The following is a 19,884-nucleotide window of genomic DNA, read 5'->3' on the forward strand; positions in this document are numbered from 1 at the left end:
ATAAAAAATGTATCTCCTTCATACGACTTCCATTTTTTCCCTTCTTTCTTCCCATGTTCTTATCTATTTCTTTACTACAAATTTCGTTTTTGTAGTGTTAGCCGAAACTTAACCGTTCTCTATTTGTTATTTTTGACGTCAATAACGTTATTAACATGGTTGGTTTCTATTCGTCATAAAGCATAATCTTCCAATCAGAGTTTGATTTTGTCAACGTTTATATTTTTGGGATCATTAGGTCACGTATTTTCCAAATACGCTAACCATTTTAACTTTTTGATTACTTTATTTTCGACTCAAATTTCCATATTATCCTTCAATATGGGAAGTTTTTGTCTTTATGAGTCGAACCTAACTCCTAGTAACAATAAATGACAGAAAATTCTCTATTTTTACAGGTTAACACGCCATAAAATTTTGCTAAATATGTAACCAAGTGCCCCTCGGTTATTGGACTTCCTGGTGGCGAACTTACCGCATTTTCTCCAAGAAAGAGGGCTAACATATAAGGAATGTCACAAAAAATGCTCGGCGTAATAATACTCCATAAATAGAAAAGATTATTTCTTGAAACTTTATCTCCATGTTGCTTGTGGTTGATGCTAAATGTAAGGAGTCGGTGAATGAAACGGTGGATTGGAGATCGAATGTAACCTTCATGAGCAGATTTTGTCTCATAAGTCCTATTGGAAATTTGTTGCCAAAACACTATATCTTGCTCCTCGGATTGAAAACCTCTTCTAGTCACTTGATAGAATGATGCAAACTGTGGTGACATAACTTCATCTTGACTATACAAGCCAAAACGCCATGAAAATTCTGCAAGGCTACATCCCGGTAATACCCATCAAGCCTAAATGTGATATCTATTGGGTACATCAAATCCATAGTGTTTTCCTCAAAGGTAATTGTAGGGAAAAATTCAACCGAAAGGTCCTTATAAACCGCTTCTTGAAGTCCAAAAATGTTCCTCCGCCTGTTACAAATGAATGAAATCCCATCACCCTCATAAATTTTATCCAAATATGGGTTCACTTTATCCAGTATTCCATGATGTGTTAACCAAACCCAAGCAATGATTGGAGCAATAGTGAAGTTCCTTGTGTGTAACCACTCCAAACGGTTGTTAAATCATTCCAAAATCTCTTGTGGCAGATCTTGTGGGAATTTGTAAAGTGCATGTAAATTAGACACATCAATCTGGGACCCTCTTGATGCCAATTCCTGCAGATTAAGACAAACAAACCCATCCCAAAACAAAACCCAAACGATCAACTTAACAAAAAACTTATAGAACCTATAAACCGAGTAGCCATGTCGTAGCGTAGAAAGGTCATGTTGTGTCGTTCATACGACAACAAAAGTTAAATCGGGACATGAATAAGGCTACTATGGTCCAATAATTTCAAGGGTTATCATCCTAGGGCTTTTCTAGACACAAAAGTCGGACATGCATCTAATAATTCCAAGTCAAAAACAAGAATTTTGAAATCCTAACCCTAGAATTCTTCATGATCTTCAAAACAAATAACAAACAAAATTAAGAGAAAAGAAACACCAAAAATTCATACATTTTTATGGATTAGACTTGAATTGAAAAGCAAAAATGGAGAAAAATGCCAAATTTTCGAGTATGGGACTGTGACCATGCGCAGTCGTGTGTTTGAGAAAAGTGGGGTTTGGTTTTTTCTATTTTAAGTGAAACAAATCTGAACTGGTCCCCCATTTAGGCCATGTCATGGTGTTTTAAGAGGCCATGTCGTGGGCCTTTTGGACTGATGAATATCGGGCTTTTTCAATTCACTACGTTGTGCACGCTGTGGGGTCTTAGTTTTCGCAAAAACTCAAAATTTTATCCAAGTTAAAATTCATTTTAATCCCACAACTCATTATTATAACCCCACACTTGAATGGAAACAGGAAAGAAAGATAAGAAAATAAAATATCCTAAAAATAATTAAAACGACAAAAAAAACACAAACAAACGAAAAAAATGCAAACCAAAATGATCGGGTTGCCTCCCTATAAGCGCTTCTTTTGGAGGAGTAGTGAGTTGGACTCCTTCCCGCCCTACGTTGTTGTGGGTGGGAGTGGGCTCTCCCGCTTCTCCTTTTTCTCCTTCCATTGTCTTTTGTATGTTTGAACTCGCCTTATGTTCTTTTTCGAGTTTTCTTTCTTCTTTTTATTATCGCTGTAACAATTGTGACTTTTGGCACTGATCGTTATTTACAAAAAGTGACCAACGTCAAATATAATAGACTTAATACGTTATATATATATATATATATATATATATATATATATATATATATATATATATATATATATATATATATATATATATATATATATATATATATATATCAACATATGACAAAAATATAAAGTTTGGTATTAAGATAAATAGTAAAAATCAACCAAATCGTCCGTACGTCGTTAACATTAGTGCGCCGAAACACAAACACACACACACACACACAAACACACACACACACACACACACACATATATATATATATATATATATATATATATATATATATATATATATATATATATATATATTCAAAGTATGCGTAATCCCGATCCCAAAAATATAAATTTCATAAAAATCCGAATTCATATTCAGTCGTATAGTTAAAAACTATTAACGTCAAACGGTATGGAGAGAATGATTGACTTTTGGGTAAAGTCACCAAAAGGAAAATCGTAGTATTCTTTAAGTTAGAAATTTTTGTAAATTTAACACCAAAATCGGAGTCCGTACGAGAGAGTTATAATTTTTATAAAATCATTAAATCATTTAAGAATAAGAGCTAAAAATAAAAGTCGTAATTAGCCAATATAACCAAAAAGAAAGTTGTAGTACCCGTCGAGAGCTACGTGTGGACATAAAGAACGTCGAAAACGGAGTTGTATGAAGGAGATACCAATTTATGGGGAGGAATACATGCTAGACAAATTGTTTTGTAAAAATGTTTATGTTATAAATATCAAATCATTTTATAAAGCTAGATGCCTTAGAATAGCGTAGCTATAGATACTATTCCAAGTCGTAAGCTATGATATTGTGTCTAAGAGTTATGATGCCCGACAGTCTAGGAGTAAATAATACCTAGATGTTATAATGGCCAAATCCATAGGAAATCTTAGTACCTAGGAGTTATGCTAGACAAATTTAGGGATATGCATTGTACTTAGTTGTTACGCCGCCCAAATATCCTGTTAAAATAACCATAATTAGGGTATATAGATTACAATTTATATATACTAGATAATTATGAGATCATAAAATATAATTATCAAATACATATTTATACGATAAAAACTATATATATATATATATATATATATATATATATATATATATATATATATATATATAGGCTTAGGTTATTATATTCTAACTAATTATTGTGTGAATGTATGAATGATTGTGGGCCAATCATTTTACTTATTTTAAGAAAGTGATTAATACATATTATTGAATTAAATATAATTGAAAAATACCATCAAATTTAACTAGAAGGGTATTTTAGTCAATTAATATAGATTTAATAAAGGAAAATTGCATATTTTAAGGGATCATAGATTCTTATAATTTTAAAAAACTGATTTTACGAATTATAAGGTTTTTAATTCGGACATTTTGACAGAATATGTTTAAGTATGTTCAAAAATAAAAATATTTTTGAACCATAAAATAATAAAAATATTCTTGAACATATTTTCTTGATCATGACTTTAAAAATTTCTTGTAGAATAACAAAATTCTCGAACCATCAATTGAAGAATTAAAACAAAAATTACATTAATTCTTATAGAATACATGTAACAATTGCTAAGAATTACATTTATTGTTAAAAAATAAAACTAAAAAACTTTCAAATCCGGAAAAAAACATCAAAATCTAACAAAATACACTAATTCATTCTAAAAGAATAATGTTGCTAAGAAACACTTTCAATCTTGTTGTCCGTTCTTCAAGCATCAACTACTGTGAAAACAAATCCAATTGTAGTTTAGAATCCAACAACGCATTAGCAAATGATAAATAAAAAACTATATTCCTTTGGAAAAATATGCGGACATGTTAACTGCACCAAAACCAATAACAAAAAATTGTAGAACATGTATAATCAATGAGAAAATATCCATATTCCATTCCAACATAATTAGAATTCGTGTTTCCATTCCGATAGAATTTGAATTCGTGATTCCATTCCGATAGAATTGAAATTGTATAAAATACACAAACCGATTTAATGCTTCTAGAACATCAGAAGGGGCGAGATTAAGTTCATCAAGAACTATCCAATGACCATTTCTAACTGCTTTAACCAACACCCCTTCTTGGAAAACAAATTTCCCACTTGCATCAGTTATATAACAACCCAAATACTCATGTAAATCAGTGTGTTCATGGTTGTTAATTTGAACAAACTCATGCCCAATGATCGCAACAAGATACTGAACAAGGCTAGTTTTTCCACTTGATGTGGGCCCTGGAAACTCGAAATTGAAGCTAGAAACATCATCACCCACTGTCATCATGGAAGCGGTGGCCGGAGGTGGCTGTCACCACCGTTACGGTGGTGGTGGTTGCGGTTTTTGATTAGAAAGAAGGAAGAAATCAAAGGAATATCGAAATTAAGGTACCTTTAATGAAGGATCCAATCTCAATCAGCCCTAGCTCGAGTTCCTTTCATTGAATTTCCGATTTATAGTAACTACAAGGAAAGGGATAGCCGCAGGTGGCGGTTTTCCGGATTTCGTTAGTGTGAGGTCTGTATACGTCAGAGGTGTCGAGATGAGTGATGCCGGAGTTGGGTTGATGTCGAATTGAAGATATAGAGTTGCTATGGTTGGCCGATGGTAAGGGTGTGAGGCCGATTTATGAAGGGGATAAAATTAAGGTTAAAAAAAGTCAATTAGATAAAGAGGGGAACGACTCTAGATATAAACCTGGCGAAATTAGGTTAAAAGTCAATACCATGATTATAGAGATTATTTTTGGAAGTTGTTAATCATATTACTAAATTACCCTATTTATTTATTTAATTATTTAATTATTTATTTAATTTTGATTGGCCCACATTTATGCATACAATCACACAATAATTACTTTGAACACCTAAACATATCTCTCTCTCTCTCTCTATATATATATATATATATATATATATATATATATATATATATATATATATATAGAGAGAGAGAGAGAGAGAGAGAGCTAGGTTCAAATGTGGATTGACATCTATTGTGCCGACGTGTGGGCAGTGCTATTCGGTGAGAATGATAGAGAAAATATGTTGTTTGATAATGTGAATACATTCAATCTTATATAACTATTTTCATTATCACACATTCTCACTAATTAAACCGTCTATAAGGTTATTATTGACTTTTTTTTATTATTATTCTCATTCTGTCAGAATGTTGTCAGAATGTTTATTGAGTCGTATGTTGTAAGAACGAAAATGAGTGAAAAACGATGCGTGAGAACAAAAATGAATAAGAATTAATGAGAATGCATGAAAATGACAATAGTTGTGTGAGGTTGAACGCATTCACATTACTAAACAACCTATTATCTTAGTAATTCTCATAGAATAACACTGTCCACACATCCACACAATAGTTATCCATCCATATTATAACCTAGCCCTATATATATATATATATATATATATATATATATATATATATATATATATATATATATATATATATATATATATGAAAAAGTTCAATAGAGAACCATTATTAATCAAGGAACCAAGGAACCAATCAAAAACGTCAAAATTTAAAGCGATCAACGACAAAAGGAAGGGTTGTAGACTTTTACAATGGACACATGCACCGGATTATAACAAAACCCACTTCCTTTTTTTCGTTTAAAATTTTGTTAGGCCATGTTTTTTATCGAAAAAAAACCGAGTATACCGTTGTTCACGATTTTTCGTCCTCTTTCCAAAGACATCCATGATGATATATAAAAAACGAACTTTTTTTTTCGAAAAAAATCAACTTCATTTTCTTTGTTGAAAAGTTAAGGTCTATTTTTTTATAGAAAAAAATTAATAAATATATCCAAATTCATGTTTTTTTGTACTTTTTAAACATAGATTCATATTAATGTAAAAAAAATGATATTTCAGTTCAGATTCACATTGTGAACCTGTTCATATTCATATTGTGAACCTGTTCAGATTCACATTGTGAACCTTCTCAGATTTACAGTGTGTATAATAGTAAGTCAGATTCACAGTGTAATCTGAACTGATCGAGTTTTTTCACATTGTGAATGCTAAAAATTGAAATATTTACAGTTTAGATTCACAGTGTGAATCTACACTGATCGAGTTTTTTTTAACCTTCTCAAATTCACAGTGTGCATAATAGTAAGTCAGATTGACAATGTGAATCTGAACTGATTGAGCTTTTTCACATTGTGAATGTTGAAAATTGAAATATTTACAGTTTAGATTCACAGTGTGAATCTACACTGTTCGAGGTTTTCTTTTTTTCTTTTTTTAGTCGGTGTTGATGTTTATTAATAGAGTACAAAAAATTAATATTTTTGGTATAATTAGTTTTTTTTATAAAAATAAACATAGATATTGAAAAAACTAACAAAATGAAGTGGGTTTTTTGAAAAAAAAATGGATTTTTATATATCAACATGGATCTCTATGGAAAGAGGACGAAAAATCGAGAACAACGGTATATTCGGTTTTTCTTTGATAAAAAATGTGGCCTAAAAAAATTTTAAACGAAAAAAAGAGGTGAGTTTTTTGGTAAGGAGGTGAATTTTTTGGTATAATCCGGTGTGTGTGCGTCCAATATAAAAGTGTACATCTATTTCCTTGGTCGTTGATCATTATGATTTCCGACGCTCACGATTGGTTCATTGGTTCCTTGTTAATTATGGTTCTCTATTGAACCTCAACATATATATATATATATATATATATATATATATATATATATATATATATATATATATATATATATATATACAAAAATCATTTGATATATACCCGGAAAAGGTATATACAAAGATAGTGTGATGTATGTGTGTGTGTGTGTGTGTGTGTGTGTGTGTGTGTGTATATATATATATATATATATATATATATATATATATATATATATATATGGGTAATTATGGAAAGATTAAAGATTAAAGATAAAAGATAAATACCTAAGGTCAATGTGTTAGTGAGGTGATAATTTGTCCAAAGGCCATGATTAAATTCAGCATTGGCCCAATACCTATCATCATTAATCGTGCGAGAGCCTGAAAGCGTCGATTATAGGGACTCACGGTAATACATTAGATCACCTTAGAGTATAGTCGATTATAGGAGCTCATGGTAATACATTAAAATTGTCATAGAGTTTAGATTACCATAGGAACGTCTGGAATGGTAATTAAAATATGTTAAGATCGTTAGCATTCCTAAAAATATAGTAAATTAAGATTAATAAAATGTCACACCCCAAAACCGGAACGACGGAAACGTTCTGGGGTGGAGGACGTCATGTTTAGTATTACAAGACATGCATCATAGTAATCAAAGTAATAAACAACCATTTCACTAGAAAGAAAGTGTTTACAAAGTATGTGTTCACATAACATAGACTACAAAGTAAATAACAAAATAAGACATGAAGCTATACTGCTCCATCTTCTGAATCCCAGTGCGCGTACCTGTCTACTGGTCTCCTGAGAATACAAGTTATTTTGAAAGTGTAGATCAGCATTTAAGCTGGTGAGTTCATAAGATTTTAGTGATGTAAGTAAGTTGTAAGAAAGTTGTAGTAAGTTTGTAAGTTCTGTTTAGAAAAGTTCGCCTGTTCCTCCAGAAAATCCTATATTTCTTGCTTTGATGAAAGATAAGTAAAAATTACTCTACAATCCTTTCTATGAGTACTAAATGGATACAAGTTATATAAAACCCAGAGTAAACAAACAATCGGTTGTGTATATCTGCCCTAAGCCCACAACTAAACAAGGAACAGGAAATGAGGCGAAAGGCACACATCCCATTGTTTGTTAGATCGTCGTTGTATATAACCTTGGCGTATTCACTTGGTACTCACGGAGTTAACTGTAATAGTTCCTTTATATTTGATGAAAAGATTCTTTAAGAAAACCCTTATTTCTTATAATAAAATGGTCACCACAATGGTTCCTTCTATAATCACTTAGTTTATACTAGCTATATATAATCTAATATCGAACAGATAGTTAATTGTGCGGATCTGCCCTAAGCCCACAACCAAACAAGGAACAGGGAATGAGGCAGAAAGCACACATCCAACTACCTATCAGATATTAATTATATATAACCTTGATGTATAAACTAAGGTATTATAGTATTAGCCACCTAAGGTCCTTTAAGTTATACTGGTTTAATAAAATGGATTAAACCCTTTACTGGTAAGTTTCTAGTTTTGTATATCAAAAGTTCTATTTGAAAAGTATGTTTTGTACTAGAAAACTATACATTGAATTAATGTCCTATGACCTGGCCCATACCTGGTACCCCTTATGATTACTTGATGTATACGGGACATATATATAGCTAAGATCGGATAGATAGTAGGCTGGGTGAATCTGCTCTAAGCCCACAACCAAACAAGGAATAGGAAATGAAGCGGAAAACACACATCCTACTACCTGTCGTACCCGATTAATATATATCCCTGGATGCATACACTAAGGAATCATAAAGTTAGCATTATAGGCCCCCTTTCTACTGAATGTACTAGACTCGACTGTTCTGGTTGTCGTTTGTAAAATGTAAGTTTTCCCTAGTTTATAACTATCTTGACTCGAAAATAGTTTGCATTAACTTTCAAGTGGAACTGTCACAAAAATGAAAGTAATGGGAAAATATAAGTACACAGTTGTCTTTTGAATTGACATCCTGACGTACTGATTACCTTAAAACGTAGTTGATTTATTAAGGTCATAATGTGATGAATAGTCCCCATACTATACGCTCTCCCTGCAAGAGATTCTGGGAACCAAACGCGACTTCAGCAAACCATTTGCTGAGCCGTGAAGTAGGCTCACATTAAAGTTATAGGATCATGTATACCCAATTTAACTATCACCTTTTGTTTAGAACAACGAGTTAGTGATTTATTGGTATACTTAGATCCTGAAGTGTTCTCATGCTATAGCATCTTAGTATGTTCGTTCTGTTATAGTATCTTAGTATGTTCGTTCTGTTATAGTATCTTAGTATATTCTCTTTGTTATCACATATTGTTTCTACCTCCCTGTTTCTCTTTATAGTATGCTCTAGTATCTAGTACGAACTGAACCCCTAAACTATACCCCTTATAGTTTACTAGTATTTTACTTGAACTGCTACTGAAAAAACTCATTTTTCTACTAAGTTATGCTTGTACTTTAAAAACGGAGTTTTGTTAAACTATAAAGTAACATAACTTTAAAAGAGTTTTTGAAATGTTTTGATCACTTATAAAAGACATAAACAATCTTTTGAAAGATGTTTATAACAAACAATTACACAATTATCATTGTGTTCAACTTGTATTGACCCCCCCCCCCCTTAAAAGCATTTTAAACAGTTTAAAAGATTCATTATAGGGGTATGAACTCACCTTATGTGGGTGATTCAAACGAATATGCGCGTAAGGATGAGAAGTTCCACGAAAGAATTCTCGAGACACAAACGAGTCCTAAATGACATATAATGGCATATATTGGCATAAATATAGGGTTTAGAAGCAACCAAATGCAAGGAAACAACTTAAGGGACTAGGAAACACTTTGACCAAGTGTTGGAATCACATGTGATTCATCTAAGGGGAGTGTACGACCACTTTGAGGAGTGTGTGGCCATGGGTGTGTGGCCGCACACTCATGGTAATGAGTGCACATAAGTGTTTTCCAAAGGTAGGGAGGCTTGTGGGACTAATGCTCATCAAGTGTTGAAGTTAGAAATGCATTTTGAAGGCCCTTTAGGGGTGTTTTGAGGGGTGTACGGCCACACATGGGTGTGCGGCCGCACACACCTTGTGTTCATGAGTTCTGGGCATTTTTAAGGTGTTAATCTAGTGTTCCTATCAAGTACTAAGCATAGGGAAGGAGTACTTACGATCTGGAGGCTCAATAAGGCTCAAAATGACCAAGAACAAGTGTGTGTTCTTGGTGTTCTTGGTGAAAGATGAAGATCTAATATAAAAAGATGTTTTCATGGATGAATAAAGAGATGTTTACAACACTAAGGAAGATATCAAGAAGGGTAGAAGGATCATTTACGATTTTGGAGGATTTGGATGAAGAACTTGATGATAGTTGAGAGAGAAATCCGATTTCTAGACTTGGAAACTGAAGAAATGGCTTGGAAATGGAAGGATATCACTTTTAGGGAGGGGGTGTACGACCAACATGGGTGTACGGCCGCACACACATGTGTGTACGGCCGTACACTCCCTCAAATGGAGTGTAGGGCTTGATTTCAAGGCTAAAAGTGTACGCGATCTAATCCTATACTTAATGCTTGAATGTACTGAGCTTGGAACCTTTAAACGGACTCTAAACAAGGCTAAATGATAGCAGAAACGAGTCTGACACACTGTTGGATTGAATGGCTGAACTTACAAGGCAAAGATTTTCGGGTTGTCACATAAAAATATCATAATTAAAATACGCTAGGATCGTTAGATATGCTAAAAATATAATAAATTAGGATTAATAAATGATATCGTAATAAGATAAAAGATATGATCATTAGATATCCTAAAAAGATAGAAAGGTAGTTTAATAAAATATTTAAGAAAGGTTTTTCTTAATGAAAAAGGATTTTTAAAAGTTTGCCAAAATCGAAAACTCTAAAAACCTGTGAGCTCACCAACATTACATTAACGTTTTCAAAACCGCATGTATTCCGAGGAATCTGTGAGATGGAAGCCTACACTCTCGGAAGCAGCAGATTGTAACACCCGTGTTTCGAGGCTAAGCATTGATGCGATGATGTAATACTCTAGGTCAACCATTGTAACCCATTTTAAAGTAATAAAGATGAATTACTTGAATATTATGTGAATTATGTGTTTTTGTGTGCTTATTACTTGTTTATAACAATATAATAAATAAAGGATAAAAAATAAGCATCAAAAATAAAATGTTAGATAAACCCGATATCTATGAAGAAAGTTGTAGTGGTCGTGACAAGGATTCCGGAGATAGAAAGAACGCCGAAATCCGAGTTATAACGAAGAAGTTATGGCATGTCGAAGTTTCGCGACAAAACCGGCACGACGTTGTGCCACGTAAATAGTGAATTTACGATAGAGGACTTTTTAGCCCTAGTGATCTAAACGAAAGTCGTAGCGTTCGTTAAACCGAGAGCGTCCATAAAAAGAAAACCCAAATCTGACTTCGTATGAGGAAGTTATGATTTTCGAAGTTTCGGATCAACAAAGCACAGCCTGAAACTCGAATTTTAGATCGAGCAAATTTTGGCCAATGCAACCTAAATGACAATTGAAGATCTCATTAATAGGAGCTCAACGATAAAAAGACAGACGAAAACGGAGCATCTATGTAGAAGTTATGAATTTTACGCGGTCATTTAACAATATAATCTCCTCATACTGTTAAATTTAAGATCGGTCAAGAATTAGCCAACAGAGTCAAAATGAAAGTTGTAGATCTTGTTTTTACCTACGCGTGGATATAAAGAACGTCGAAAACGAAGCTCGTATGCGAAAGTTACGGGGTTTAGAAGTTGACAGGGTGCTGCTGCAAAAGGGGGGACGTGGCACAATGTAGGCCACCCACGTTCTGCCACCAGAATGGTGACACCTGGCCATGGAATCGATGAGTTGGAAGCCAAATCGACGAGTTGGTCTGCTAGCCAGCCTATAAATAGAGGTGCCGGGTGCAACACTTTTCTCACACCTTCCAACTTCTCTTTCTCTCTCTAGAATCTCTCTCTAAGCCCCCAAACCCCCTAAAAGCCTAGGAAACTTCCCTAGCACTTGAAGAAAGCCTCGGAGAGCCCAGAGTCTCCGAGAAAAAGAGTTTTTCTGTTTGAAACTCTACCCGCGCGGAGCCCGGTTTTCAAGCAAACTTCCCGGTTTCGTCAAAGAAGATTATTTTAAGAAGCGAAGTGATGTCCGAATCACTCCTTATCAGGTGTATGTATAGTCACTTTCATCTTACACATAGATATGAAGTATTTTATATAAATTACGTGCTATGTGTGTAAATATATGTTGTCTATTTACCTGAGATGTTTGCTGGATGAAAGATCTGAACTTTCTCCTGCAGATCTAGATTTTTCCTTCGGATCTAAACTTTTTCGTTTTAGATCTAAGACTTTTCTTCAGAGAATGGTATATGTATTTTTTTGTCAGATCTAACCCTTTTCTTTAAGATCTTAACTTTTTCCTTCAGATCTAGACTTTCTCACTTCAGATCTAAACTTTTCAGATCTAAACTGTATATGTATGTTTTATACTTTGAGATCTATGTTGTATGAAAGATTTAAACTTTGTTTTCCAGATCTGAGCTGTATATGTGTTTTATATCTACAAATGTGTTGGGTAAAACATGGGTAGATGAAATAGTTGGTGTGTGATGAAATAAAATGATGAGAGGCCTCGATGTTGACGTTGATCCAGTCATCTAGCGGAGTATGGATGACGACCACAGACTTTTCTAGGAAGTCTAGTGGAACGCTAGCAGGCTCGCAACCTGTAGGTGTTGTGAACGATGTGTTCACCGGTGTACTCCATCCCCCCATAGTTGCCTTACGGACACATATGGCTGAGGAATCCCCTTAGAAGTAGTGTCCATCCCGATGAAATTCCTTAGGATAGGTTCCTTAAGATAGATGCTTTAGGGACGTAAGGTGAGGATAACGAGAACGGGTAATCGGGTTTAATGATTGTTGAAATAATAAACTTATTTATTGTGGGTTGAAAAGCATATATGCTCACCAGGCTCCCTAGCCTGACCCACTCAGTTTCTTGTATTACAGGTAGTGGCAAAAGCATAGTTGGATGACTTGACGAGAGATCATGGATTTTAGGCCAGATTGTGTTTTGTGGTCTACGATGTTTTTGGTTTATGCTTATGATCTGTATCGATGATTGACATCCCGAGTTTTTGTAATGTAATGAAAATACATTTCTTTAAGAAATGATTTGATGAATTTTTATCATATTTTGTTTTGGGAACACATTCCGCAACTCTTTTCTTAAGAAGCTACTCTGATTTTTATTAAAAAGCATAAACAAAATTGGTCTTTTCCGGCCGTAAAAATGGGGATGTCACACAGATGATGGAGGAAATAGCTAGAAAACCTTTGTAGTTTATCGTTCATGTCTATCGATTTGGACACCATTCTGTAATAGGAAACCTAGAAATCTGATGTAACGTTTTATCTATAAATAAAATAGATGTTTATGTTACATATTTTGTTTTGTACTGTGCAATATATGTTCAATGATTGAGAACCAACATCCCTACGTCACATTGCCTGGCATTTCCGTCGACGGTCGGGCAGGGTGTGACAGATTGGTATCAGAGCTTTGGCTACAGCGAACTAGTACTTCCTTATGAAATACGACTATAGCCTAGGGGCTTATACTCCGATTAAGTTTGTCCTCAAACCTACAGATAAGAAGTATTAATATTAATTACCCTACTAATAGACTACTTATGGGAAAGGTGCCTAGGCTGGAAATTGGCGCTTTGGGTTGCTGGATTTCAGAACAACTATACGCCAAAATTGTCCTGCGCTCCAACTTTTCCTACCTGGCCGATCCTTAATTAATAGTCTGGAAGTACAAAACAAGAATTAATAAAATAAAAACCAAACATCTGATAAAAAGTTTTATAAACTCAGTCCCTCGATGAGAAAACACCTAAATATATACAACCAAATAGATAGGAACCCAAAATCAAGAGTTTAGGTCAAATATGATATCTGAGATTAGCACGAAATGTGGGCCAAACCACAACTAGGCATAACATGTACACATATCCTTAGTTTTGTTTAGACCGACATATAACTAAACTTGAATATGGAAGTTGATAGACTAAACACTCAAGAATCCCATAGAGCTTAGAAATACAGCGGTATATACCAGTACTATCTAGGGAAGATATCATTCAGGTCATGCAAGAATGAAAGTTCTTGGAAACAGGGTAACAAGACCATTTCCAGAGAAAGATCAAGTTATTACATCCCCTCTTAAGACCAAAGATACCCATACTTTTCCCTAAACCTGACGAGGAACCCCACAAGAAGGATGATTCCTCATAAATAATTAGAGAGCCAGCTGAATCGTCATCAGAGCCCTCCGAGGACCCTTTAGAGTCCTTTGAGGTGAACGATCCTGCTAAGGAGGAGATAAATACCACCAAGTAGGAAGTTGATGCCAGAAATCAACATTGGATTCACTACCTATTCCTTTCCCTCGAAACGTCATTTAGTTCCGCTATACCTAGGAAAACGTATCGCAAGTTAATGATGAGTTGGGAATCATCAAAATAAGTTCCATAAGTCGGTCTAATATGACCCAAGGGTTAGATAAGGAGCTAAGACTGGATCAAAGGATTAAATCTCCACGCACAAGTTGCAGAGAAAAAGTCATCGTCGCAAACACGAGTGCCTGTACGATAAAGATAAGAACTCGATCCGCTTAGCAATATATCCCTAACTTAGTGTGGTAGGCTTCCAAGTTATGCCCTAAGTCTACAGATTATAAGAAGTTTGGTTACGCAAGAAAGGCGTATCGTCACTATCCTCTTAGATATATCCTTTTAGTACATCGAAGCTTTCCCCTCCTAACATAGACATTTTTGTGATATTTTTTTAACACTAACTCATGCGCTTAGCCGTTACCACTTGCATCCGTAAAAGGCGTCATCGACTAACACGCTCTATTTCAATAACTATATTAGGATCCAAAAATGCCTCAAAGAAGATCCATCATAATAAACACCAGGGCACAACCAAACCTTGATGCAGCAGCTATGGAGGCGTTGATCACTCAACGAGACGCTGAAGCCCTAGCCGATAAGAATGTCGAATCTGGACAAGGTGGAGGAACTGTAGGAGATAGTACACAAGGTGATAATGGAAGCCACCCAAGAGCATGTACTTGTAAAGAGTCCATGGTTTGAAAGCCCAAGCCCTTCTTAGGAAATGAAGGAGTAGTAGGACTGACTCGATGGATCGAGAAGATGGAGTCAATAGTTAAGATCAGCTTCTGCACTGAAGATTGCAAAGTTGGGTTTGCTTCCTGTACCTTCGAGGGCGCAACATTGTCATGGTGGAACGTTCATGTCAAGCCCATGGGAGTTAGGACATCTAATGCCATCTCCTGGGACGATCTAAAGAAAATCCTAATTGAAGAGTATTGTCCTAGAGAAGAGATGTAAAAGCTTAAACAGGAGCTCTAGAATCTTACCCTGCAAGATACAAACATTGTAGCTTATACTAGTCGCTTCAATGATCTTTCCATCTTCTGTCCCAGTTTTGCCACCCCAAATACAGGAAAGTAGAAAGGTATATATGGGGTTTAGTTCAGACTATCCATGGACTGGTTACGGCTTCCCGGTCAACTACTTACGATAGTGCCAAGAGGCTGGCCTTTACCCTGAGCAATCAGGTAATCCGACAGGGCACGATGTTTATAAAATCATATCTCCTAGGATCATAAAATAGCAAAAGAAAGCCTGATGAAGATTCAGAGCAAGAAGCATGTTAGAAGCAAGATTTAGGGAAAATATTTGTAACAAACATGATGTCACTCACTCCTTTAAGGTAGTATGCAGGAGAACTTCCGGTATGAAATAAGTAACTACCATCATGTGGGTGCATGTAGAGAGTTAATTTGTAATAACTGCGGCAAAAAGGGCCACACAACTAAGTCTTGTAGGAGTCTGCCACTCGCCACTACCCAAAGAATTGGTATTAGCAAGAACTGCAACTATTATGAACGTGGAGAAGTGGGCCACTTCAAAAGAGAATCCCCAAGGTTGGAAAATCAAAGAGGTAATGCTCAAGGAAGAGCATTTGTCATTGGCATGAGCGACGCTGCCCAAATTCTTCCCCTAAGAATTGGTAAGTCCTTCTTTATGACTTACCAGCAAACTAGAAAATGATATAGTTTTATAAACGATAGATAAAAACACGTTAAAATATAAATCTAAGAAACACATGTTATTAATTATAGGATGGATACATAGGTTATATGATTCAAGAATTAAATAGTTTTAGAAAGTATGGTTCAACCCTATTGCGTAGCTCTCGTCTGAGTCTAAGCGTAATAAGGAGGAATCAGACAGTCGAAAAACTGTCCAATTTTAGGATCATGTGATAGTATTCACCAGATAATTAGATAACATTAGAACGGATGATAATGAAAGGTAAAAGAATCCTTGTGGTAATACTAGGATCCTATGAAAATTCTGAAAAGAATTATTAAGAAACCTTTTAGTTATTATAGACACTCTAAAATCTCAGTAAGTACTTGACTGAGGGATCACTCTCACTCTCACTCTTGGTATCAGTAAGTACTTAACTGTGTGATCACTTTCACTCTCACTCTTGGTATAAGTAAGTACTTGACTGAGGGATCACTCTCACTCTGACTCTTGGTATCAGTAAGTACTTGACTGAGGGATCACTCTCACTCTTAGTATCAGTAGTACTTAGAGATCACTCTCACTCTAAAATCTTAATACATAATCTATCCCCTCTAGACATTAGTAAGTAATCAACTGATGGGTTAAAAATCACGACTATCTCGATGCTAGGTGATTGTTTATAAAATAAAATCACTATTATCCGAGGGAAATACCCTAATGATAGGTGGTTGTTTTATTAATCATTACCATTAGTTCTAAAATCTAAGGATCCTATTCATTCTCTATAGAACTAAAATATAAAGATGGTTAATAGTAATTAAAAATATAATTGTAATTTCTTCCAAGTGGTGCCTTCGCGTTTGGCACTCCTAGTTGAATTTCGGGGACGAAATTCCTTAAACGGGGGAGAATGTAACAACTGTGACTTTTGGCACCAATCGTTATTTACGAAAAGTGACCAACGTCAAATGTAATAGACTTAATACGTTATTTATATCAACATATGACAAAAATATAAAGTTTTGTATTAAGATAAATAGTAAAAAATCAACCAAATCGTTCGTACGTCGTTAAAACTATTCCTTTGAAACATATATATATATATATATATATATATATATATATATATATATATATATATATATATATATATATATATATATATATATATATATATATATATATGTATGTCACACCTCAAAACCGGAACGGCGGAAACGTTCTGGGGTGGAGGACGTCATGTTTAGTATCACAAGACATGCATCATAGTAATCAAAGTAATAAACAACCATTTCATTAGAAGGAAAGTGTTTACAAGGTGTGTGTTCACGAAACATAGAATACATAAGCAAATAACAAACAAGACTTGAAGCTATACTGCTCCATCTTCTGAATCCTAGTGCGAGTACCTGTCTACTAGGCTCCTGAGAATACAAGTTATTTGAAAGAGTTGATCAGCAATTAATCTGGTGAGTTCATAAGATTTTAGTGATGTAAGTAAGTTGTAAAATGTTGTAGTAAAATGCTGTTGAAAATGTAGTTGAAAAATGTAGTGAGTTGTAAGTTCTGTTTAGAAAAGTTTGTCTGTTCCTCTTAGGAAATCCTATATTTCCTACTTTGATGAAAGATACGTAAAAATGATCCTACAATCCCTTCTATGAGTACTAAATGGATACAAGTGATATAAAACTCAGAGTAAACAAGCAACCGACTGTGCACATCTGCCCTAAGCTCACCACCAATAAGGAACAGGGAGTAAGGCGGATAGCACACATTCCATTGTTTGTTAGATCACTATTGTATGTAACCCTGGCGTGTTCACTTGTTACTCATGGAGTTAATTGTAATGGTTTTTTATATTTAATGAAAAGATTCTTTAAGAAAAACCCTTATTTCTTATAATAAAATGGTGACCACATTGATTACTTCTATAATCACTTAGTTTATATTGGTTATATATGATCTAATATCGGATAGAGGGTTAATTGGGTGAATCTGCCCTAAGCCCACAACCAAACTAGTAACATGAAGTAAGGCGGAAAACACACATCCAACTACCTATTGGGTATTAATGATATATACCCATGATGTATAAACTAAAGTATTATAGAGTTAATCACCTAAGGTCCTTTAAGTTATACTGGTTTAATAAAATGGATTAAACCCTTAACTGGTAAGTTTCTAGTTTTGTATACCAAAAGTTCTGATTTAGAAAGTATGTTCTGTACTAGAAAACTGTGCATCGACTCTATGTCCTATGACTTGACCCATACCTGGTACCCTTATGATGACTCAATGTATACTGGACATATATATCTAGAATCGAATAGATAATAGACTAGGTGAATCTGCTCCAAGCCCACAACCAAACAAGGAACATGAAATGAAGCGGAGAGCATACATCCTATTACCTGTCGGATCCTATTAATATATATGTATCCTATGATGTATACATTAAGGAATCATAAGGTTTAGCATTATGGCCCTTTCTACTAAACGTAGCCTTCTACCAAGGCATCAAATGTTATGTATGTGTGTTTCTTGTATTAGTGTGTATTTTCCCGAGTGAGACTCTCATTAACTAAATATAGTTTATACATTAATGAATATGTGAGAAGTTCACAAAGTAAATGTAATAGGGAAAATAATGTTTTACCTCAGCAGTGACACTGCTGGCTATAAAGTAATAAAATACCGACTCCAGGTAGTAATAAATGTACAATACACCTCGGGGAGTCGTTTTGTAATAAAATACAGACTATAGGTGGTATTAAATGGGCAATACACCTCGGGGAGTCTTTTTGCCTTTAATCTCAAGTTGGTTAATTAAAGGTTTAAATGTGAACTCGTATGTAACCATGCTGATCGACGACTGAATAAAAGATGACCCTCCGGTGTCATATGTAGTGAGGTGACATTTGTCACCCCTTGGCCTTATCGGCTGGGACTGTAGCTAGCAGTCAGGGTGTGGGAGTGTCTGTCCCGTATAGATCTATACACAAGATGCCCGCTCTCCCTCCAGGAGACTCTGGTTACAAAATGATACAACACTGTATTGTTGTATCCTTAAATAGTATGTCACATTTATTTATCTTATAACAGTGTTTGTATAGTAAGTCATAGTGTAGTAATGTTCTCTCTGTACTAGTGTATAGTATACTCTCTTGCATAGTGTGTAGTGTGAAATGTTTCTCAAAATAGTGTGTTCTGACTCATGTATGAACTGACTCTTTGTATGCTTCATTGTACTATAAGAAATGAATAGTGTCTTCCGAAACTATACCTATTATAGTTTACTAGTGTTTTACTTGAACTGTTATTGAAAATACTCTTTTATCTACTAAGTTATGCTTGTACTTTAAAAACGGAGTTTTGTGAAACTATAAAGTAACATAACTTTAAAAGAGTTTTTGAAATGTTTTGATCACTTATAAAAGACATAAACATTCTTTTGAAAGATGTTTATAACAAACATTTACACAATTATCATTGTGTTCAACTTGTATTCCCCCCCCCCCCTTAAAATCATTTAAAACAGTTAAAAGATTCATTACGGGGTATGAACTCACCTGATGTGGGTGATTCAACGAATATGCGCGTAAGGATGAGAAGTTCCATGAATGAAGTCCCGAGACACAACAAGTCCTAAATGACACACATTGGCATGTATTGACATAAATATAGTTCTTGGAAGCAACCAAATGCTAGGAAACATCTCACAGGAC

At 34.6% G+C, this 19,884-nt stretch overlaps 1 protein-coding gene across 1 annotated transcript; it reads right to left on the minus strand.

Annotated features, from left to right (window-relative positions):
* Positions 1-4,093: 4,093 nt before the first annotated feature.
* Positions 4,094-4,551, minus strand: LOC145122906 (uncharacterized). The gene is made up of 2 exons (XM_079058433.1): positions 4,259-4,551; positions 4,094-4,097 (listed from the first exon to the last, which is right to left on the minus strand). Exons 1-2 carry the CDS (start codon positions 4,549-4,551, stop codon positions 4,094-4,096), a joined length of 297 nt encoding a protein of 98 aa, XP_078914559.1.
* Between the last annotated feature and the right edge of the window lie 15,333 nt (positions 4,552-19,884).

This window comes from Lactuca virosa, chromosome 1 (genome assembly GCF_052849685.1).
Source record: "Lactuca virosa cultivar CGN04683 chromosome 1, Lactuca_virosa_CGN04683_v6, whole genome shotgun sequence".
NCBI classification, from domain to species: domain Eukaryota; kingdom Viridiplantae; phylum Streptophyta; class Magnoliopsida; order Asterales; family Asteraceae; genus Lactuca; species Lactuca virosa.